Genomic DNA, 24,012 nt, shown 5'->3' on the forward strand with positions numbered 1-24,012 from the left:
TTTTCTCAGGCCACAAGTGAGCTCTTAAATGGGAAGAGAGCAAGCCCGAGGCCTTGTGTCTGGCAGGAGGTTGCCCAGCCTGCAGACTGGAAAAGAAACTCATCACTGTGGTATGGCCCCTGCTACAGGGTGTTGTTGGTATCCACCCATGGAAAATGCCTTGCCCCATAGCTCTCACCTTCACCCTGGATGAGAAGCTCAAGCTTAGACTAAACATTAACCAGAAACAACCTCCCCAGTAGCCTCTTACCACTCTGGCAGCAAGCCAGAATACAGGGCTTAGCCACAGCATATGAAGGTACAGATCCTGCCAGCCCAACGCCAGCTAGGCCAAAAAGGGGTAAAAAATGGAAGCTTCACAGCCTCTTCTTGTTGGCAGCTCAGGGACTCATTGAACCAGCACTGGCTTTATGTGTTTGGCACTACTCCAACACTTTATCCCCTCAAACCCTATGAACTTTTGGTGGCCACAAGATCCTGCAACAAAGTGAACTTACAAGTTAATGGCACATCATAGGGAGAAGGGTGGGTGTGGAAATCAAAACCTTCCTTTTTAGGGTTGGAGCTGGTACCCTAAGGTTGAGGTTAATGCAAAGATAGAAAGCTTAATTTCACACGTAATGTTATGCATACAGCAGAGCTCAGCAAAGACTGGTTCTGGGTAGAAAGACATCTGTTTTACCACAGGCACCAGCACAGGCAGAAGGAGCTGCTGGGCTGCATAACCAGGTCAAACTGTTTCCCAGCCACAACAGTTGGCAGTGGCAGCACAAATCATTCTTGAGCACTTCATGCAGAGGTAACCAGGAGGTTCAGAACACCCGTGGCACTGACTGATAGTCACTGCAGGTCTTGCAGGGAGCTGAGGGATTTGTGTCTGGCCCAACTGCAATTTTGTGACCTGAGCTGAGCGCTTTTCAGTACCACTGAAGTTTATGAAGTAGAAGGAAAGTAGATGAGAGCCCATGAGGACATGTGAGCTTGGCTCCAAGGTGCAGGTCTTTATAGGTCTTGCAGATATTCCTGCATTCACCACAGTTTAATAAAGAATGACCACAAGTGACTGGTTATCAATATGACCAGAGAAGATGGTCCTCAGCAAATACATGTGGACCAAAACCAAGAGATGCAAAAGAAGGAGGACACAAAACAAAAGAAACTTATAACAACCCTCACATGCCTTCCCTTCCAATTTAATTTAAAAATTATTTTCAGAATTCCCCATCAGGATCAATACCTTGATCCTTATGTCTATGTCAAAAAAGTTTATGTATCACATAGACCAATGTTTATTATATACTGTACATATGTCAGGCTGTGGTTTAGTCTAATAATACATGTTTCAAATGTCTTTATTATTAACATAAGGGTAAGTCAGGAGGAAGGATTTTTAAGCTCTTGCAGAAAGCTCTAGGAAACAAAATTTTAAGTAAACTTCTAATTTTCATAGTCTTGATTTAGAAGATAATGTCTGTAACAACAGCAAAATTCTGTGTGCACTCGTGAACATAAGAGTATAAATAAGTCAAATAAATTAGATTAGCAATATCATCTGTGAAGAAAAACCTTCTGTCTTTTAGACTTCCCTATCTACATGGCATACTTGTACAATGAGCTCATTTTTTTTTGAGATGCTGTAGTAGGCTTCCAGTAACATTTTCTTCTCATCCCATGTTTTTAATGTGTGCAGCTCTCGGTGACCTTTAGAGGATCTATCCAGTCTTCCCGAAACTTCACTTCCACTTTGATTACTCCTATGCTGTGTGGTTAGCCTCCATAGCTCTCTCCCATCTCAGTCTTCTATGATGCATTGAAACTGGCGGACTTGTCCAGTGAGGCAGACCGCGTGTCTCAGGTGAACAGGCAATGTTTCCCCTAGAGTCTGTCATCTTGGCTACAGTCCACAGGACTGAGAACATTGTGGGCTACGAATTCCTCCCCTTCCTTCCTCTACAAGCACTCACAACTTGAAGGGTTGGGTTATCAACCCCACCAGATATTTAAAGAAGGCATAAGCCACTTGGGTTCAAGGTCATTATAAAAACAGAGCAGACCCCCCTTATAGCAGGGTCTGCTGCATGCTGTCAGTGCCAGCACTGCAGGCACACCTGGAGTAATACACCACTTAGCAGAAAAGTGGGGCAGCAGGATCTGCCATCATGTTAAGGAAAAGAAGTTGTATTTATCTAAATACTTGACTCATCCTGGGTCTGTGGAGGGCTGAGCTGCACAGGCAGGGTATCTAGCCCAGGGGATGGGTGAGCCTGTGAGGCAGGGCAGAAGGCTATCAGACCCCATTCCCTGAAGCAGAGAGGGCATCTCTGTGTGCTAGACCTATGGAGCCCAGCTCCTTGGTTCAGGGGACATTAATGGTTTTTTCTAAAGAATATCAAGTCATCTTTTTTGACCTTGTTTCCAGGGTTTTCAGGTTCACTACCAGCCATATGCCATGGACAAAACACCTCCAATATCATAAACTCCTATGAAAAAGCCCTTGTTCCTCCCATAATGAATGAAAGTCAGAGAGAGGGATATCAATGTAAAAACCCAGCACAGGAGGACTGTAATTGTGGGGCAGAGAGATGGCCAGGAATGAGGCTATCAGAAAATCCAGCTGTCCCCATTAAAAGTCCACATAACACTAGGCTGTGCCTGCAGGAAGGCTGGTTTCATGCAGAGATTAGAGTTCCTCCATAGGGCAAACTCACCAGCACAGAGTGATGCCAGGGCCTGTAAGCTAAACATGAGGATAGAAAGCTCACAACATTTCCCAGCCAAGCAGGAGACACACCTTGTCCTCCCATGAACTTCCTACAGGAACCGAACTGCAGAAGCAACTCTACTCTCACAATTTGTTTCCTTGTCCCAGCCTGCATCCCATGGGATGATGTCCTCCAGCTTTCAGAGCCTTCACAGACCTAAACTTATCTGGAGACTGTGTCTTGATCAGTAACAATGTTAAAAACACTCTCCTAGCAGCTAGCTGCTGAAGGCACCCTCTAAGAGAAGTCTTTTTCCTGACCAGTTCAGAAGCTTTAGGTAACAAGGGAGTGTTCTTGGTTCGTTATCTCTGGAGATTTTACTTGTAGGTAAAGATCTCATTCAAGCCTATATCACAAAATGTATAAAAGCCCTGCTTGGTCTTTTGCATCATGTCAGTTCCTGTCATGACACCACAACTGATATTTCTTCTGCACCCTCAGCTGTAATCCTGAACTGCACAGGACAGGATGGGCTAAATGGGAAGAAATACAGAAGAGGATTAAACTCCTCTGACACCTTCCAATCCATTATAAATCTGACTCCAAATGGTCCCATAACTACAGCCTTGCTTATTGGGGCAGATGAACTCCTGTGACCACACTTCCCCCTCTGGTCCATTTCTTACTGACAGTTGCTATTGATGACCTTCTGCAATATGGGAGGGAAGTGATGACAAACTCTCTTTTTGTTAGCTCTCTTCTTCTTCTTCTTCTTCTTCACTAACAACCTCCTCCAGGTCCTGAGGTCCCTGCTCTGCTCTCTCTTTCACATAGGCTGCCTTGATCTGTTCAAGTTCACACAGCTCTGCCTCCAGCTCTTCTCTGTGCATTGACCGACGGTTCCTCAGCAGTTTCATGGGGAAAGGGTTTAAGTCATTGAAGGCAATGTTCATCAGCTTCCTACGATAGAAAGGACAGTTGTGGTCAACTTATTTACTGGCTGGTAAGACATGGTAACAGATATACCAAGAGCATTCTGTGGCATGAAAGAGTAGGGGCACAGACTTCAGCTCTCTGAGCTAAGAAGTCACCAAACAGCCAAGTCTTAAAGGGATTCTTTCCCACACACACACACCAACCCAAGCAGTACTTCACCTCCCACCTTTAAAGGCATCAGTGTGCAGCCATCATTTAGGAGAAAATGGATCAGATGCCAATTCTGATGGCCTGTCAGGGAGGAATATTCCTGATGTTGAGCTTTTCTGATCACAGAAACCTTCATCTCAGACACATGTTGGCATTCAAGGTCATGGGTTATGCTATGTTCCCAAACACCCCAACTACAGCTGAAAAAACCCAACAATCACTAGCACAAGTACCAGCTGCTACAAGAAGACTGACCCAGACTTTGTGTCTTGCTCTGCTGTAGCATGCCTTTGCTTAAGCCAAAAAGATTTTAAGTAATGCCATGAAGGGAAAGTCAAAAAGAGAAAAACAGATCCATGTCCCATAGTCCTATCAATGCATCTGCATCTCTCTTAATAAACTAAATAGTCACAACTCCTGTTAAGCTTGCGTGCCAACAGGCAAGCAAATACAAATACAGAATGGAAGCTTGTCTACAACTCAGTCCTACCTGCCATCCGTGATCATCCTTGTGAAAAAGCGTAGGTACTGGTAGATCTCCACACTGTCATGAATTCTTAGGATTTCCTCCTCATTGTACTTAAAAATCGCAAGAGCATAGCGGAAAATTACCTGGAGGGTTAAAAGGTATTTGAGTGGATAAAGTTTTAAATAACTTAAGGTCCAGGCCATCCTGGAATGAAAGATGGTGCTGGACACATAGCACTGCAGTACAGACTAGATCCAGGGTTGCTCCTGCTCTCAGAGAATACCAGGCTCCACAAAAGTACCCCACAGGGATTTCACAAGGGTTCTGCAGTTCACCCTATGCACAGGGACAATGCAGGACTCATTTTCAGATACTGTCTATCTTATGTTCCCTTTATCTGTAATGCTCTTAGTTGTGTCACAGAGCAGGAGACATCACGGCCTATCGGGGAGATCTTTTGCAGCACAACTATCCGCTAAAAAGTACCAAGTGCACAGAATCAAAGACTAGGTCTGCCTACTAGCAGCAAGTACATAGAAAACAGGAGCTTGGAGACATCAAAGCATGCCACCAAACAGGCAGGATAGACCTCACGTATGCTTGATATATGTGTATGCCCATCATCACTATGCCACAGAGGTTGTACAGATGGGAGGAAGGCTTAGACTGAGAGTTGTACCTTAGTTCCCTCATACAAGAAGGCATCCCACACTCGCAGGAGGATGTCGCTGACCAAGCTGTCCACAAAGGCCACCAGAAACCAGTTGAAGGTGATGAGGGAGACATCAATCCGATACTGTTCAAAATGAGCCATGAGGCGAGGCAGCTTCTCGGACAGGAAGTCTTTGAAGACTCTCTGATCTACCTAAAATTGACAAAAAAGAAAACAATGAAGTCCTAGTCAAGAGCAATCCTGCTGTTAGAGGAGAGGAGTGGTGCAACAAGACAATGGCCCTTGCACATCAGGGTCATCACTGGCACTGCCTTCTAGTGAACCACACCCTAGGAGGAGCTGTGTCACCCTTGAGCCAAGAATGACACAAGAACAGACGAGAGACCCAAATGCAAGAGGAGAAAAGAAGGCTTTACTACAAAAGATTCTTCAGTTTTTATAGACCGATACAACACATTCCACTTGATTGGCTAGTCAATAAAAAACAGCTTTCTCACACACCATCCTTAAGAAGAACAGGAAAGCAACGTGGAAAAACACCACCTGCAGATTGTTTATACTAACAAGTTATCACATTCCTTCAACTCCCTAAAATTGTCACAAGCCGCTGTGAGAAATGATTGCCATTTCTCTCTCCCTGTCCAGCTGGCATCCAAAGGAGCAGAACATCCTTTGTCTCCCAACCCTTCAAACTCACTAAGCAGTGTACTTGTATGTGGCATCCAGAACAAAGCATGGAGCTGAAACAAGGCCTAGATATAAGCAGATATGTTCTTCTCACGCAAAGAATCATATTCCTTCCCAATCTCAAAATCAAGAGGGAAAATCTGACATATTTTCCTGCATTGGTCTTACAGGGATCTTCTGTGATACCATGAGCATCCAATTGAATGACAGGCATTAAAACCTGCCCAGGTCTGCAGGACTCTACATGGCCCAGCAGACTGAACAATTTGAATACGTCTAACTTTGGAAGCAGAAACTGATCTTCTCACTTAAGCTTCTCTTTGTGGTCTGAGTACTGTCTCTGCTTTGCTTCTGGTTGCATGAGCCAAAACACAGACATGCAGTCAGTGAAATCCTTGATACAGGTTTGTAAAGGTTTCATGTTAGCAGAGCCGTGCTTTCTGGAGGGTAAGTGCTAAAGAGCAGGGTCATGTTCAGGGCTTCCCTCTGCTGTATATTAATGCCCCAGCTGTATCAGCCCACTTAGCTTTGGCACAGGAGTACAAACCATACAGCTAATATGCTTTGTCTTCAAAATTTGCAATTTTAAGTTTTTCAGCCATCTCACTTTATCAAGTCAACCCACAAAGCATCACCTCAGATGTTCCTCTTTACATGGGTTTTGGCTAGACTTTCAGATACCAACCATAAGGTCAGAAATTCTTTCCAAAGAAGACTTTCAGCTGACAGTGTTTTCTCACCGAATGTAGGCGAGCCTCTTCAGTCTATAATATTTTCCCTGTCATTCTCTACTTGTTCAGTATTGAGTGCTGTCACTTAAATCCCACAGCTAACACAACCTCCTCTGGAGAAACATTTTGCTCTCTTCAAGGTGATTTTAACTGTTTCCCCCGTCTGTGAGTTGGCCTCTCCACCACCACACCACTGTCCCAGTACATGTTAGTCAACAAATTCAGTGGTATCAGTCACACTCAGCTACTGATCCTGGAAGCCTCCTCTATTGTGCGCCCATAGATAAAAACAAACCTTTTTCTTCCCTGAAAAGATCACACACAACAGAGACACCATGGTCACAGCAAGGCTTACCAGACCGGGCACTGATGGGTGTGGGTGGTATGGGCACACAGTTACAATTCCTTTGAAGAGTTCATTTATCTCTGTCTGGCTGGGAGGACATAGTATATCTGACACAAGACACACTGAAAACCTTGAAATCCAACAATTTTCAATCAGGTGGGTAAGCTATTTGCAGCACAACAGTTGATATCAAAAGGCCGCAATCTTTTCTGATGTGCAGAGAGCCCCACAGTGAGAACTAACACCATGCTAGATCATGAACTGAGGCAAATACAGTGAATATAAAAATCTCAGCATTTTCATCCATGCGTATATGGCACTCTAAAGACAGAGTGCAGCTTCAAAAACTGAAGGGCTGCAAAACGGTGCCTTCCTCATATTCAGTCTATACATACCAGAATTTGCTGCTTCACCTCTATTAAAGCTTCTTTAACATAAGTAACTGTGCAATTAATGGGCACTTTCCATCTGACTAACCTGATTTCATTTTATTACTTGGGAGTGGTACCTCATTTCCTAGAGCTGGTGACCAATTTTGCTGCTCTGTGTGACTGTAACAATTTTACACTCTCAAGTCTCCAATACCAATGGAAGGGATTGTAAGGTGGTATCACTATCCTGTGAGAAATCAAACACACAGTAGGTTGACTACTGACTTTTAAATCTTTATTGCACATCACGGTACGAGAGTCCAAGCAGATGAAGGGTATTCAGCTCACCTGTGATGTTATTAGTGTGTCACTGTAGTAGTCTGCTGGCATTAGGTTCTCCACAATATAGACTAGACACCAGAAAGCACTTTCCTCATCTTCAAGGACCAGAAGAGCAACAGCTGCCAATCTGTGATGGACAAGACACAGTGAGAGAATTCAGTACTGCAGGAGGAGTCATCAACACAGGAACTGAAGAATACAAGAGGTCTTTTTGCATGTCTCCAGCTCCATCAGCATCCAAAATATCAAATGTGACAGGACAGCCAGACAGAGGCAAGTGATCTGGTTCTGAAGGAACCACGGGGATGTGATTGTCTTTCTCATGTGGCTCTGTCAGAACATATGGAACTGGTGTGACAAAGCCAGGTTTCCCAGCTAATGGAATCTTCTGTAGATCTGCTGAAGTTAGTAGTGTGCTGATCTGGGTTACTTCAAATAGAAAGAGGTCACACAGAGGTACTTCATATTATGTCATATAGTTCATCTCTCCATACATACTTTTACAGCCCTGACCTCCTTCAGCTGTGACTTACTGCCTTTTAGACAGACTAGAAAGATTATACCTTATATTAAGGGCTCTCTGAAGGAAAGCTTCTATCATCCTCCTGAAGACCATCCAAAAATCATTAGGAATAAATAGGTTACACAGACCTCCCCCATGTGAAAAAGTCTAACTAGAAATTTCCTTCTTACAGCTAATGCCTACTGCCTTTTCTACTTGGCAGCACAATTCTAAGAAATTTAAGTTCATCTTTCCTATAGCCTTCTTTAGGAAGTGAAAGAAACTTTTATATTGTCTAAATCTTCTCTTTTCCTGACAGAACAACTGTGGTTTCCTCAGTCTCTCTTTGCGTCATTTGCTGCATGCTCCCTTGCATGTTAACACTTCCCAACATTTCCTCCAACTGTTCTCAGGTAAAAAGGGAATCACCAGGGTGCTCTTCTGCTTTACTACTTTACATTACTAAAATTAAGCTCCAGCCTTGTGGTGTTATTCTGGGACTGCTTCACTCTTCCACCTACAGCTATTCTTTCCCATTCTGTAACTATACAGATGTCAGGCAAGTGCATCCTGCTGCTTTCTGGATCCCAGTAACAACACTGGATGAAAAATAAGTCACCAAATGCAGAATTCTGCAATTAAATACCTACAGCTAGGACAGAACTGTAGAGAGGTAAGAGTCTGAGGCTGTTTGCATCACAGCCTAAAGCATGTGTCTACACCTTTTCAGTGCCATCTCATGAAGAAACAGCATACCTGTTCAATCCCTGGCAGTATCCAATGGCAGGATTGTGCCAGGAGAACGCCAATAACACCCTCCGGAGCCTGGGGATGAGCTGGGAGGTGGGAGAGGAGAAATGCTTGTTGTTGGTCAGTGTGCGGGGCAGGTCAAGCTCAATCTGCCGGCAGGCCGGGTGCTCGGTGCTCCTGCTCTGCTCCAGCAGCCACTGGTAGTGGCCAGGCACTGGGCTGCAGTGCCGGCTGACCATCCACCTCCACACCCGCTGACGATGCTCCACTGGGATGCCACTTCGGATCAGACTCTTCAGCTCTGCACAGGGGTTCAGCTCTCCAATGCTGTTCCATCTGTCACGGAGGGGCTTTTCCACCACTTCCTGGCTCCGCAGTTTGTTGGACTTTATCTCAAGGGCTTGAATTTTGGCCAGGAGTTTCCAGTCCTCAATTTCATAGTCAGGTACAGTCATAAACCCGTACTCATCATACTCACTGGAGGAACACAAAGCAGTGTTTAGTTCAAATGACAGTACTGGTACCTGTGTCAAGGACACTTACTGTTTGGAATCATCCCAGCTGCAGCCTACTGCCAGGCTCACATCACCAATACCAGAGCACAAGAACTTGTGGGTGTGCATCCTCCTATCCCGCTCCCTTTCCAGGCTGCACTATGATCTGAGAAATGCTCCTTAGGCCTCAACTTCACTTTGTTGTGTTGTCACTTAATAGTAAATCTGGGTTTTTCTGATACTCTTGCAAGGGATTTTTTAAAGTGATCTCGAACACTCCTTTGTAACAGTACTCCTTCACTTCTCTGCATGTGACTGCCTACCTCAGAGCCTTAAAGAGAAATGAGAACCTGCAGCACTGGCATACACACACTAACTCAAATGTAACTTTGCTCTGAGCTGCAGACCATCCTCAGCAGACCCCTCATCAGCTCCTGAAGAAATACTGAGCTCACCCTGTATACCTTCTCCCTGTCCCATCCCAGTGCAGAGCTCAGTAGGAGAGGACTAGAAAGGCTTTGGGGCATGAGATCAAAGAACAGAGATCCACAGTCCCTTCTGATGTCTCCTTGTACGCAATGCGAGTATCTTACTGATGAGAACACACCAAGAGTACAGATGGTACAGCTTGTAAAGGTTTGTACACCATCTGTCCACAAGGTGGGAAACTTATAAGGTATCATCATATTCTTGACAAAGAGACCTAGGGGGTCTCATCTCCAAAGCTATGTGGAGAACCTGTAAGACTGACCAAACAGATAAAATGGGAACTGCTACAGAACAGGGGCCCTGACTGTGCAGGAAGGCATAGACACAAATGTAGGCCCTGCTTTAAAATGTTGTTAGATGTATCTTGCCTGCAAACTTCCCTTTGCAGACAGGCTTCTACAAAGCTGTGAATATCCCCGTGCTCTCAACTCTTACCTTACAGGGTTCAAGTTAAAACCTTCTTCTGCTTCTTCCTTCACATCCCACTGGAGAGCTTCCTGGATGAGGTTCTTCACCAATTCAGCATGCGAGTTGGGCAGGCCAGGCACAGCCTCCTGCAGCTTTCTCAAGACTGTCAGATATTTGCTCTCCATCTGGCAGTTTCTTGCTTGCAGACAAGCACACTGATGTGGAAACAAGAAGGAAAGAGCTCGCTCAGTGGTAGTCCTTCCTGTGTTATCACTGCTCGCTACTGGCCTGGTCTGCACTTAAAGTAAAGACCTCTGCAGAGCAAAGCCCCAGGAAGCACATTTAGTAGTTTTCCACAACGAGTGGAATTGCAGCCATGAATAAATCATGACGGCCTATGAACAAGCACAAGCTGCAGTAGCTAGCATGCAACAGAACTTGCTTATTGGGTGGGAGACCTACTACATCATCACCTACTTTAACTACTGCATTGCATCAGTAGATGGCCACACCCCACCAGATCAACTAAGGACACAGTCTAAGAGCCAGCTCTGCAACTGAGTTCTCTGCTGTCTTTTCCCCTCATCCTCAGACAAGCTCTCTACACCACACTGAGCTGTATCCTGACAAAACATACCACTCCAGAGACTGAGCTGTAGGTATAGCATTTTCAGGATACATGGTAGCACCACAGACTAGGAGACCACATGCCCCTCAGCATCCCCAGTCCCATGGCACTGGTACACATAATTTCTCACGCACAGGAAGCCCAACTGAGATCAAACAGCAGGACAGTACCTGCCACCACCTTAGTCCTGCTCACAGAAAGCAAAAAAAAAAAAAAAAAGAATAAGGATTATTAATGCACTCCACAAGTGGGGAACTGAGGCCACATAGGTGACAAGACTCACCCAGTGTCTCACAGGAAGCTCAGTGAAGACTCCTGTTCAGTGGGATGCAGAAGTTGAAAACAAGAACAAAACAGAGAGAATTAGGTGGCATATAGAGGGGACAGAAAGGAGCATGGTTTCTTTCATACTACCACTTTAGTCAGCATTTTACCTCACACTGAGCATGCTGGGCTCATGTGATTACTTCCTTTTTGAATGTTATGGAAGTGTCAGGATGAGAGGGCAGTAAGTTAGGAGGAAGGCAGGGTTTCAAAGAACTAGAAAGCAAACAGATGTGAGAATGACAATAACAGTCCAGAAGCAGCTTTTTGCCCTGTCCCAGAAGTCATGACTGTAAAGACATACCTGTAGGGTGCACTCCCCCATCTGAGGCCACATTACAATCTCAGAAATGCTTGTTAGGCCTCAGTCTTGATGAGCAGCACCTGGACTAAGCTCTTGTGTTTATTAGAAATATTGTCTGCTCCCAGGAATTGGTGCTAATCAGCTTTGGTTTTTAACAAACACAATTGGGAACTTAATTTTCTTGTAAACTCAAGTGGAGGAACATTTTTGTCATCAAATTTTCAAAAGTTACCAATTGCAGCCAGAATGGCAAATTACTATGACTAAAGGCAATTCTCTTATAAACCTATAAACAGTGGTCCCAACAGTTTTGAGCTCTCCTGGACCATAGTGGACTGTGACCAGGAACCTCCCTTTGAGTGGGGCCTCTCAGAGCCAGAGAACTCTCAGATTTCCTGTACTTGGAGCACCACCGCCAAACAACGATGACAAAGCCTGGGCCAATACCCCCACACCTCGAGGCTCATTCCTTTGACTTCAGAGAAGATGCAGACATCTGACATGAGCACTTCACTGAGCCTGAGGGAGAATTTTCACAGGTACCTTGTACGTACTCTAGGTCTGTGTGAATATGCTACAGAAAATGTACCTGGAATATTAGTTTCTCAAGTATTTTAGGTTAGCAAGTAAGTTAGGCCTATACGTGAGTTACTGTTGTGATTACAGTAAATTCCATAGAATCTTTGTCAACTGTTTAAATTCAGCCATTGTTTAAGTGCTGTTAAGTTTAAATGCATTAAAATCTTTAGGCCCAAACTATTGTTCAAGTCCAGAGCTAAGTTTTGCACAGGAGTCCACACTGAACCTTGTGGCTCAATAGGAGGGCCTCCCTTATTCCCTTTATGCTAAAGCTTTCCCATCCTTACCCTTTTCCATCCCCAGCTTCCATATAGATTTTTAATTGATTTTAGTTTTGGATTGACTGATTATAGGTTAGTACTATTTCATCTTTGTGTGCATCTAGTAAGTAGTAGAGTGAGCCTTGGCAAAGAGCTTTGCCATGCTTTCACTTCAATATTGAACCTGCTACGCCTAACCTTTGCCAGTGATTCTTTAAGCAACCTAAGACACTCATTCACAATGATACCTTAAAACCCAGGGAAGTAAATCCTAGGCAAACCCACAAAACAAATGCCAGCACACAGCTCCAGCCTTGAGAGTGCTTCAGGACCAGAAAATAGGGTTAGACAAGTCTGATAGTAACCAGGTTTTTCACACTTACAGAGCTAGAAATAAAAATACAACTTAGGAATACATAAGAACTCTGACTTAAGTGTGCTGCCAACTAGCAGTGCCAAGTCCAGAAGAGAAATCATGACTAGATGGAGCCAGGACTCAATCTGTCAGCTCTCAGGAAACTTTTCTGATTGCCTACACGGGGTTGCTTATTAATCTGCATAACTGAAATGCAGTAATTTGGGTTAAGTTTCAGCACCTTTAAGACTGAGCTTCTCAGGTATTTTACTTCTGTTGAAGAATTAAAATTATCTAATTATATGTCTAATTTGGGAACAACACAAAGCAGTAAAGAGGTCACACTAAGAAAAACACAAGAAAGCTTATTCCTTGTGGGTCAAAATCTATTCTGGTGCCACAGAATAGAAACTTTGAAAATAAATTACTAACAGTTCACACCAAGGAAAAAGGTCATTCAGCCTTACCTTCATTAGAAGAGCTTTTTCATTCTCAGCAACACTTGTCCAGAGTCGAGTTACCTGGTGGATCTCAGAATTGAGAAACTGGTTCTGGGTTTTGTATGCATCAATATCATCCTGCCATGAAGCAAAACAGTCACACAAGGAGAGCTCTTGAGGTGCTTAAAATCCCTCCCATTTCAGGGACATCAGATTAAATTAAGGACAATAAAATATCTCAAAACTTCTGTGTTCTGAGGAGCAGACAGGACTCCCCAGTACAAATATTGCCTAAAAAGGAAATCAAGGCACAATACTGTCATGCATCAGCAAGACACTTGAAAATGCTAAACGTGCATATACACTTAAAAACACTGGAGAGATCCAGATCATAAAAAGCCAGGGATGCACTTAAATAAGATTAAGAATATATGTGTTTTGTTTGGGTTTTGTTTGGTCAATTGGTTTAATTTTGATTGGTTGTTTTGGGGTTTTTTTATATGAAACAAATCTTAGCCCCATGGCTGGCAGGAAAAATGAACTCTCCAAGAAAGTGGCTCTTTCAGCAATTCTCCACCTGACACTAACCCATAATTACAGCCATGCACATACAACAGCCTGCGTCTGAAAGAAACAGGATGTATTGGGAAACTGCAAGACAGAAACATAGGGCAACAAAGTAAGTGAAGGCAGCAAGTCAGGCTGCAGCTGTGAAAAAAAGAAAGAAAAGAAAGTGGCAGGCACTGAATGATGACAGGAAGTCAAACAAAACAGGCTCTAAGCTGAAGCTGAAACTGACCCAGATGCTTTCTAGGACCCTACTGGCATCAGGTGAGCTCCTTCCACCTTCCTCTCGTTTGGAGAGGGATGGAGCAACCAGCAGAAGTATATTCTGGGCTTAGTGCAAAGAACATCCTCACACTGAACCTGAGGGCATAAAAATAGACCCAAAAAACCTGGGTCATCTCACACACCTTCAGATGCTCAATCTCCTCCTGCTGCTTATACAATGTCTCTACAGTGATAGTGTTGGCTTCTTGCAGAGGGTCAGAGAGCTCTCGGGCCATCTGTTCTGTCAAGGTCATGATGACTTCTTGTTTGGCATGGTTCTTCTCCATCAGAAGCTGCACATGTTCCTTGAGCTCCTGGATATGGCTGTCTCTCAAAGTCAGAATCTGCTCCAGTTCCTTCTTTTCTTGTTCAAGAGCTTCCAGTCGACTTGTCAGATCTGCAATTTGTCTCACTTTGTGGCGCACCAGCTCCAGCCTGTCCTTATCTTCTGCTGCAGTGAGATACGTGCTAGATATTCGCTTCTCCTGCTGGGCTGCTTCCAGAGCTTTGTGGAGAAGTTTGACCAGTTCCTGGAAAGGGAATGCAAAACCATCACATCACTGTGCTGTCCAGGGCAATGGCATTATGACAGCACAGACCCAACAGTGAAATATCTTGAAATTGACTCCTTTCAGAAGGAAAACAATACAGAAATCTTGAATCCACAGTGACACCACAGTGAGACATTCTGCTCTCAGAGCTGGGCCCGAAAGGTCTCTGCAGCAGTTCACAGATGACTTGACATGGATTGGTAGCAGAAAAGCTGCTGCCCATACTGTCTGAACTCTGGCTTTCCTACAGTCATTCTTGGGAGGTCCAGAAGCGAACATGGAGATCTGGTCAGCAGTGTGGTAAAGTGGGAGGGAAATAATGCAGTCTGCAACTACCTGTGCTACAAGAAGGAAACTGCAGTATTCATTTTAACTTTCCTTCTGACAGACCCCTCCCTCACTCTATCCTGCATGAAGGCATGGAACCATACCCCATAACACACTGCTGATTCAGGCTCTGCCATCTCAGACACTTAAGAAAGCATATCAAGGACGTAACTGACTGCCCAACAGGACTTGGCTCTCCTGCCTCTTCTGCTGGAAGAACTACCAGCATCATTAGCAGAGAACCTGGCATTGCTCAATGCTTTGAAGAACAGTTTCATTCATGAGAGACAGCCCTTGCAGTGACCTATACCCTGACTTCTTACAGTCAAATCACACCTTAAAGGTGAGTCAGTGTTCAAAAAGAATGACCTGCTGTTACCACCGTGACTCCACCTGGCAGTTCTCACCAGTGTCACAGTACCTATTCAGGACTGTACTTAGTGAGCAACAGAGATGCAGAAACAAGATAACAGCAGAGTACACTTGGATTTGTTTTACCTCCCTCTTATATCTACTGCACTTCCTAGATACGGTTGAAGGTCTTCTTTTGTGCTGGGCACACTTAGGCACACACAAGGTGCTAACATCAGGAGCTTCAACTGGTCTCCTGTTACTGCCTGCTGAGTACTTCTTAGTGCTTTTTCCACACCAATGTGTAAGGGAGTCCCTGTGACTAGCCTCAGGGCCCTGACCCTTAGAAATACCAGTCTCTTCACCATACTCACCTTCTGTGACTTGACTTCCTCTGTGAGCGTCAGAATCTGTTGCTGAAGGACACTCACTTTATCCACTGAGTTCTTCTCTCTTGACAGTTCTTCAGAGCCTAGGAAGCCACTGTTCATCCACCTGGCCTTCTTAATCCAGTTCAGCCTGGGCCCCATCCTCCCATCTTCCAAGGTCCCTTCCTTAACTGAGGGGAGATAGATTTCATTTAGACAGAATTACTTTTCTACTATGGACTCCAAGTCTAGCTATGGGAACTCAACAGTTCCACAGAGAAGGCTGACATACAGGACATGGAAAATTGACCCACAGGATTGATGCAAAACCAGTAGGGATCAGACACCGATATGCCCACAATAAACAAAATTGTGATGGGACCTGTTAAACCCACCTTGCACCCTGCTCATGAATCTGGCCAAAAGCAAATGGAAGTTACCACCATGGAAAGGTATGCATGCAGTAGAACTGCCACACTTAGCTTGTGACTGTGCAGCAATTACACTTTTACCTCAAAGAAATAAATCTGGTAGATTTTATTTCTTTGGTTTTTTGGGGGTTTTTTTTTGGCTTCTGCAGGAGGTTCCAGAGGTAGAAGATAGACACAGAATGAGCCTGAAGCGGAGCCAAAAGAGTCAGTCTTGTAGCAACAACACAAGAGACTTGAGACAATGTAATAGGGTCTCATATCCCTTGAAAACTTGCCACCATCTCATTTCCATTCCTGCTAATCCCTGCTAGAAGGCATCCCAGGCAGCTCACACAGCTCAGTAACAATCACCTGCACCTTCTGCCTCTTGCTCCTCATCCACATTCTCAGGATGCTCTTGGAATTCATCAAAGCTAAAGACATTCCTGTTGCTCCCCCAGAGCTGCTTGGAGCCACAAATATTGTAGACAGTGTTTCTGAAACAAGAAAATATCAAGAAAGACAGCCTAGTGAACAGAAGTCATGATCACTGCAACCAGCCAGTGCATATTCAAACTATTCAATTCCTTACCTCTCCCCTTACTTCTCACCTCTCCTCCCAAAACTTATCTCCTTCATATGCTGAGAAAATGAACTCTTTATAGAATTGGTGGATTTGAGGAGAGCAAGGCTGTAACCAGTGTAAAGCAGGAAGATGCCACAGAATCAGTACAGCACAGCAATGTCAAACCAGATGATCTTTCCCCATGTGCTTGAGCCCTATACATAAACACATCAGATCAAAGAGAGGGATCAAAGGTAACAGTAGACCAATCACATCCTTCCCTCTCTCCTTCACTTCCTTCATCCATCCCTATCCTTAGTTCACTGCAGAAATCCCCAGCTGCCAAGAAATGCTGCCAAGAGAAGCTCAGTTACCTACAACACAGCCAAAACTGGGACAAATGATCATATGTGAAGTAGCCACAGGTCCTGTGCTCTGAAACATTTAATAAATAACCTTGCCAAAGGTTATTTACAAAGTCATAAACTAAAATGTAGTAAAGAGTTTCCGGAACAAAACTGCAGTCAGACCCAGGAACAGTTTGTTACAACTGCTGCTATCAGATATTGCCAGAAGCACTAAGAGATGACTTTACAGAAACACGGGGAACTACAAATGTACAGGTAGTTTGTGTAAAACCTGTACCAGAAAGCATGCATACAAGTCTTTTTCTTCTCCTCCTGTGCTTTCCTCCAACTAAAACAAAAAACAAGTCCCTTGTTTTGAGATCTATAAAAGATTCAGTGTTCACTGCTTTCCTAACTGTAAATGCAGTTGCCATTTAGGTACTATTACCCTTTTGCCTTGCTACTGTAAGGCTCCAGAGCAGAAGAGCAGACATTGCAGACTTTGGAGAACATACTGGTGTGTAAGACTAGCAGACCTTCAGTAGTCTGCAGTTACTACTCATCCAATGCATGCAATACATGCAATCCAACGCATGCAATCCAATTTTCCTACTTTTCCCTATTAAATGCTGCACCGTTTTCTCCATGAATCTATGGCAGCTCAGGGATCCAGATGTGCTACGCTCATAAAGACCCAGCCAAACAGTGATAGGGTCTGGCAAAATGTTTACTGAACAAGGGGAGCAATACAGCTCGAAGCTGGAAAGAGATAATTGTTACTCAAGCTCATGCTTGAGTAAAAGCTCAGCACGAGAGCAGAGGCCAAAGACATGTCTGTGTTAATTTTTAATCAATGTAAGTAGGAAAGAATGCATAGCCTGAAAAACAGAACAGCTGACTTTGAGGAACTACAAATATAGAGGTAGTTTGTGTAAAACCTATACCAGAAAGTATGCATACAGGTCTTTTTCTTCTCCTCCTGTGCTGTCCATCAGCTAAAACACAACAAGTCTCTTATTTTGAGGTCTGTAAAAGACTCAGTGCCTGCTGCTTTCCTAACTGTAAATGAAGCTGCTAACAAAAAATTTTGGTCTCATGAGGGAATCTTTCTTCTTCTTCTTTCTATAAGCATCAGATTGCAGCTGCAGCAGTGGTGGTAAAAAAACTGCAGGCAACTTCCACACCAACAGTATTTGGCAGGTGCCTAGCTGCCTACCACACCTATGGCTACCTCATTTTTGATGATGTGTAAATAAATGACTAGGAAACACTTACAGAGATACTGATGAGGTTGTCTTTGTGAAACTGTAACTTCCCAAGACTATAAACTTTTAACCTGATGGGGCTATCCATTTCAACAGCAGATAGAAGCAGGCAGTAGGAATACTAACACCCTCGAAACTCAGCAAGCAAGAGCAAGTTGTGCAGTCAGGCCACGTTACAGCCTCAAGCTCCTTTTCCCAGGAGTTCCTGCTTTGGAGAATACACTACAGTCAAGGTCCTTTGAAACTACTAATGGGCTTCTACGACTACCTACTGAGTACAGCTGAACACAACCATGTGCCCTTCCAAGACTGCTGTGCAGATGCATCACACTAGGCATGCAAAGTACTGACTACACTGAAGAGAGCTTAACCTAGTCTTAGGTCTGCTACCAGGATCTTTGCTAAGAGAACTAGATTATGTGAAATGCATCAGAATAGGGGGATGTGAAAGACCCATCTGCAGGAAGTTTACTTTGGCCTGGACTAGCCTCCAAAAAGGTGCTTCACAGTTCTCCCACCTAGGCAAGAGTCCCATTTCACACAATACACGACAGGCAAGGAAGGCACACAGTGGCAGGCCAGCATGTCAACCATACTGCAGTTCTTTTCATGCACTTACTGTATCTCTGTCCAAGGGTGCTTAAGGGAGATGTTCTGCAAAGCAGTAGATGTTTGGGGTGCAGGCAAAGATGCTGCCTTTAAACCCACTGCTTCTGTTGGTGTTTTCACAAGAGGCAGAAAGTCTTCATTATCAACTACATCTACAAATGTAAAAACAAAGTAGGACAGAGAAGCAAATTAGCAAGACAGAATTCCATTGGACTTTGGGTCCTTCGTGTAATCTGACAGCCACAACAGTTTACTATAGGTATACATTACATGTTCAAGTGGTCAAGGACAGTAGGGTAGGCTTCCTTAATTTTAGGTCAAATTACATAAGTTTCCATGTACAAACAGAATGATCTACTCAAGGATAATCAAGTGATTTCAACCATATATATGAGCATGACTAAAATTAATCAAAATTTTACTGCCCAAAGGTATAGGGAAGGAGAATCTTGCTTCTCTTCCGACATTCCAAATCACATTTGATAGTTTTAATGTGCAGATATCACTCTGCAAGGACAGTCTGTTACCAAATTTTTGCCTGCTGTAGCAAGATGCCAGAACCTTTTAGAGCAGACACTTACTAGGGAGGGTATTACTTGTTTCAAACAAAATGTGCATTTAGTCATTACTAAACAGGTGGATACCCTGGCTGTGCCCTCCCCTGATCCACTGACCTGTCTACTACCACTTTTAGGAATGGATATCTTCAGCCCACTGCTGAAAAAAACCTTACTTGCTCTAAATTTCAGAGGCCTTGGTAAGGTGATATATCAAATGTGTACATTTCACACGTGTGACGAAAATCAAGATGATCACAAGACACCTGAAAATCTCCAAACACATGCTGTGGATTAGGAAGCAGCTTACTCACTTTTGTACATAATAAGGCAGAAGTGTCAAACATTGGCCAAGTACTGATAGTTGGCACCTGCATTTAAAAGCCTGGCCAAAACTTCTACCCACTTCCAGATGAGGAACACATTCATCACCAGGGGTTTGAAACCAAAAGGCTAACATGTGCAACACCTACTTGTTCTTCCAGCCAGAGGTTCATTCACAAGCTGGGAGCTGCCCACAGGAAATCTGCTCTGAGTGTTGCAAAATTCCCAACGTCTCATTTGCAGCTGCTGCAGCCAGTACATCATTGCCTGTTTGCTGATTGCCTAACAAAACAGGAAAGGGAGGGGAATCATCTCATCAACACAAGACACAGCCTGAGGAGATGACCACCACTTTCCTGCACAAGCCAGCAGGAAAAGAGGTCAGCTGTATCAAGCCTATGCTATATCTGCATCCTCTGGTCCTAACACTGATTTGGGAAGACAGAGGAAATCTTTAGTATGGCCTTAAGAAGTAGAATCTCAGCAGACCACTGACCTAATTTTAAATGTGTTTTGGTTTATTATGGTCCAAGACTAAGCAGAAATGTCCCAATCATTTTAGACAGGAAGCATTCCCAGAGCTTTTTAACAATTACTTACACAGAAATAAAAGTCCAGCAAAGAATCCTCCTCGAACAACCATTTTAGACAGAGGGGTTCATTTCTGTTCTGTAAATTACATATGGACTGCAGGACTCCTCAATTACTATAATTTGGCACACAGTTCAGCTTTTATTCCTACTATTAAACAACAGCCATCTCACAGGTAAAGAGTCCCAGACTTGCCAAAACAACACAAGTAATTTACGTCCAAGTAGTAGCATCCAAGCTATGAGGACTCAAATGAAACTCAAGCTAAAAGATAGCTGAGCACAAATATGTCTGTCCTGACTGAGAATTTTTCATTACCTTCAAAGTAAAAGTTCTGCTTGGTGTTCTGATCTCAAAAACTCCTTCCCCATTTTCCATTTTGCAGTCAAAGCTGGCACTGGAGAGATCAATAGACCCCAAAGGATTAATGTCCTGGGCAGTTCTGTAGTACAGTAAGCGACATTTGTTTTCATCGTAAAAGAACCAGCGAGACTTCCAGGTCTTGATTGGCCCCTTGATGCCCAGCTTATTTAAATAGCCACAGAGTTTCTTTCTGAATGTTTCTGTGCTGGTTTTCAGTGGTACATCTGCCAGTTCTCCGGGAGAAGGAAGCATGTCTTTCTCTCTTGCTGAGGTTCCATTGCTGCTGTTAGTATCTGGATCTGACTCCACTAAATTGCCTGGAGCAGCAAGCATACATGCTCCACTTTCTGGTCCTTTCTTCATCTCTTTAAGGAAGTAGATTGAAACAGGAAATTCTCTAGATAAATAAGCTGATCCTCATTATATTATTACTGTCACAGAACCTGCAGACAACAAAAAAAGGAAGTAATACGTTCAGGTCTGCTATATGACAAAAGATACTTCTTAGCTTTCAAACTACCCAGACAAGGTCTCCAACTCTACTTCTGGTCATTGCTCCCTGCCCTCCTCTGCTCAGATGACCTCTAATACCTGTTTTCGCCCTTCTTCATGCCTAAATTAGGCTGCACTAGCGGCCAAGAAACAGTACCATAATCTCTTGTGGCAAAAATATGTAGAGCCTGTGAGCATACCAGATCAATAGCAATAACCAGGGCATTCAGGACTTAACGTTAAGGAACAGCTGCAGAAAACATGGCAAGATAACAAGCTCTGGGGGTAGGCACATAGTCAGGTCAAGGAATTGCAGGTAAGTGTGTCCTGGTATTTGCACTGAATGTTCAACTAATATTTTAAACCATAGCATATGGTGAAAAATCCAGCATTATGCCGTATCCTTATGAACAATTTGTGTCAGCTGACAACAGCTTTTAAAATGCCTACGTGTTACGTGTTAGTTCTTCATCCAGTAGGATGGATTCATATGATGGATTATGCACCAGAGAAAGTAATTCTGTGGTCATCGCAAAAGAGACTTGGTTGCCTTAGTGACCAAAGTAACCACCTGGGTCCCAGAAGTGTAAAAGAAAAATATGAAATTCAGGCTGGAGGAGATCTTTGTAAATCTCAAGTTCAACTTATCTCTCGGACATAAAAGCTGTAGCCAGCTACACAGGCCCACATTCAGGTACATTTTTCCTTATGCAAGGATGGCAATTTTGCCATGTTTCCAAGCACTTTTTCAAGTGCTTAACCATATGACAGGTGTGATTTTCTGCTCAGAGTGGCAGATACCCACAGCTCCTGTATAAAGAACTAACAACACTCCAGAAAAGTATCTATAAATAACTTCTTGCATTTTTTGAAACTTCAATTCCCGACACTAACATAGCTGAAGCAAATATGTGAGCAAATAAATCACTGCAGTGTTAAGTTACTGTGAATCCAACTGCAGACACAAAAGTATTCAACACAATATCCAGCTGTATGGCAACATGTCAAAGAGATAATACAATGGAACACACTGAAATCGTTTCCCAAGCTGATCTTTTTCCTCTGCTCTTAGGAACAACTTGTCCTCAAGACTGAAAGAAGGTTTATACATCCTAGCACTGGCTAAGCCCTATCATGTTTATTGCTGCCCCCTCCTGTTCCCACATTAGCTTTACAGACAACTATCAATAATGTTCACTCTTTGTGAAAAGCTACTTAAATTCTTTTAGCTCACTCCCACGACACTGTGGATCATGGTGCTGAACACATTCACAAACGCCAACAACAAGCACTCCTTCAGAAGGTGTTGCCTCAACTACGCTTCTGAAACACACACAAAAAAACTTCATTTCCAAGCTGTTTTTGCTTGTCACAAAGGTAATATCATCAGGAGGAACAAACACTCAATTTTCTGAAAGAGACGCTGGGGCTTTTATGCCAGTACCAGTATAAGTATCTTCTGTACCCTCTGCAGATTCCATCACACTTCTACTTCTTACCAGGGTGATGGTCCATGGGTCCACACCATGAACAGGACCAAGCAAGCATTTTAGGTAATTTAATTTAAGTTATTTAGTAAGCATTAGGTTCAAGAAACAAGTTATTAGGAACCATGTCAGAGCTGCATTCCAAGACCTCTAGATAAGACCTCACCTCCTTAGGGGAAGTAATGAGGAGCTCCTGGAAGTCACCGTCTCCTGGCATAAAGCTATTGCTGCAAGCACCACCAAGCAGGTACACACAGCCAACAAATCCAACAGCAACAGAAAAGCAGCGTCTGTCTCAGGTTTTCTCCGATCCAGCTACTGCTGGGGAGCTCTCTGAAAGATATCTTTAGCCGAAAGCTGCCCCGACTCTGACTCACCAATGAAAACGGATCAGGGCGGAAAGGTTCTTCCCTTGCAAGAACCTTTCCGGAGCTGCTGGCGCGATCAGCACAAGGCAGCCCCCGTGGCCACTGCCCGTGCCTGCCGCAGAGGCGCCGCCCAGCCCAGCTGCACCGCGCGGGCTGCCAGCGACGGCGGCCGGAGCCTGGCACGGGGCTGGCCGAGCCTGGCACGGGGCTGGCCGAGCCTGGCACCGCGTGTACCAGCGCCCGGCTGGGGCGGGGGGGCAGCCGAGCCGCTCGCCGCTCGGGGATTTTGGGAAGGGAGGGAGGGAAGTGGCGGCGCGGCAACCCGCAGCTCCTGCCGGGAATACCTGCGGTGGCCGCCGCCCCGCGCTTCCTGCCGGGCCGGTCTGCGGCGGGGCCGGCGGGGCGGGGCCCCGGGACGGCGGCGGCGGAGCCGGAGGGCAGCGGGGCGGGGGACGTCGGCTGCAGCCCCGGGAAAAATAATAACGATATCGGGCGTTTCGGGAAGAAAGTGATTAATCAGGGCGAAGCGACCCACGGAAGGCAAGCAAGCAGAGAGGGACAGCTGCTGGGCTAGACGGGAGAGCAAGTGCCGTCTGCCGCACTTGCTCCGCTGAGCTGCAAAACCACCGCGTGGTGGATGCAGACGCTGCGAGACGAACGGCTGTGCAGTCAGCTGGGGCAACTCAGCTCGGCCAAGCCCATTTCACAGGGTAAGAGTAGTGGGAAATTGTTGAGTTGGGATATTGGAAGCTGATAGGATCAAGCTGCGCCAAAGGAAAAAGCCTCTGGAAAAGGTACTGCAAGGAACAGGGGTGTCAGACCACCCTAATGAAGCAGTGTAGGTCCTGGGGGCACAGGGGATGAGACACACAGCACAGCCAGGTTCACATGCTCTCTGACACTCGCCTTTCCTCCTACCAGTGCAGCCAGGCACTGCTGGCCTTGGCGGGTGCTGTACTGGCCTGGGAAACCACTTCTTATGCCTTTATCCCAAAAATAAGGAGTCTGGATGGCTTTAATTTTCCTCATGTGCAGTGACAGTTGTACCTTTTCCACTGGTCTCAAAAAAGCTACTCTCTGAGTTCAGAAAGCGTTACTGAGTTTTATCACTGACTTTAGCCAAGTTTAGTACCAGAACAGCAAAAAGCAAACCTGTCCAGGTGTGGCCCATCTTTCCACTGGCCTAAACTGCCAAACTGTGGAGCA

The 24,012-nt window shown here is 44.6% G+C and overlaps 1 protein-coding gene across 8 annotated transcripts; it reads right to left on the reverse strand.

Moving 5' to 3' along the window:
* Positions 1 to 1,177: 1,177 nt before the first annotated feature.
* TBC1D2 (TBC1 domain family member 2) lies at positions 1,178 to 23,176 on the reverse strand. Of its 8 annotated transcripts, none has more exons than XM_064403849.1 (14): positions 23,151 to 23,176; positions 20,415 to 20,902; positions 19,655 to 19,787; positions 18,635 to 18,776; positions 16,211 to 16,335; positions 15,435 to 15,619; positions 13,975 to 14,361; positions 13,028 to 13,138; positions 10,138 to 10,325; positions 8,726 to 9,196; positions 7,474 to 7,594; positions 4,997 to 5,182; positions 4,339 to 4,460; positions 1,178 to 3,662 (listed from the first exon to the last, which is right to left on the reverse strand). In XM_064403849.1, exons 2-14 carry the CDS (start codon positions 20,820 to 20,822, stop codon positions 3,452 to 3,454), a joined length of 2,790 nt encoding a protein of 929 aa, XP_064259919.1. In that variant the 5' UTR covers positions 20,823 to 20,902; positions 23,151 to 23,176; the 3' UTR covers positions 1,178 to 3,451. The 8 variants fall into 8 exon arrangements, 6 of the variants coding, with proteins under 6 accessions (XP_064259919.1, XP_064259920.1, XP_064259918.1 ...); XM_064403850.1 differs by lacking the exon at positions 23,151 to 23,176 and adding an exon at positions 22,605 to 23,061 and having other exon boundaries at positions 16,217 to 16,335; XM_064403848.1 differs by lacking the exon at positions 23,151 to 23,176 and adding an exon at positions 22,816 to 23,059.
* Positions 23,177 to 24,012: the final 836 nt, after the last annotated feature.

The sequence above is a fragment of the Passer domesticus genome, chromosome Z, assembly GCF_036417665.1.
Source record: "Passer domesticus isolate bPasDom1 chromosome Z, bPasDom1.hap1, whole genome shotgun sequence".
Lineage (NCBI taxonomy): Eukaryota > Metazoa > Chordata > Aves > Passeriformes > Passeridae > Passer > Passer domesticus.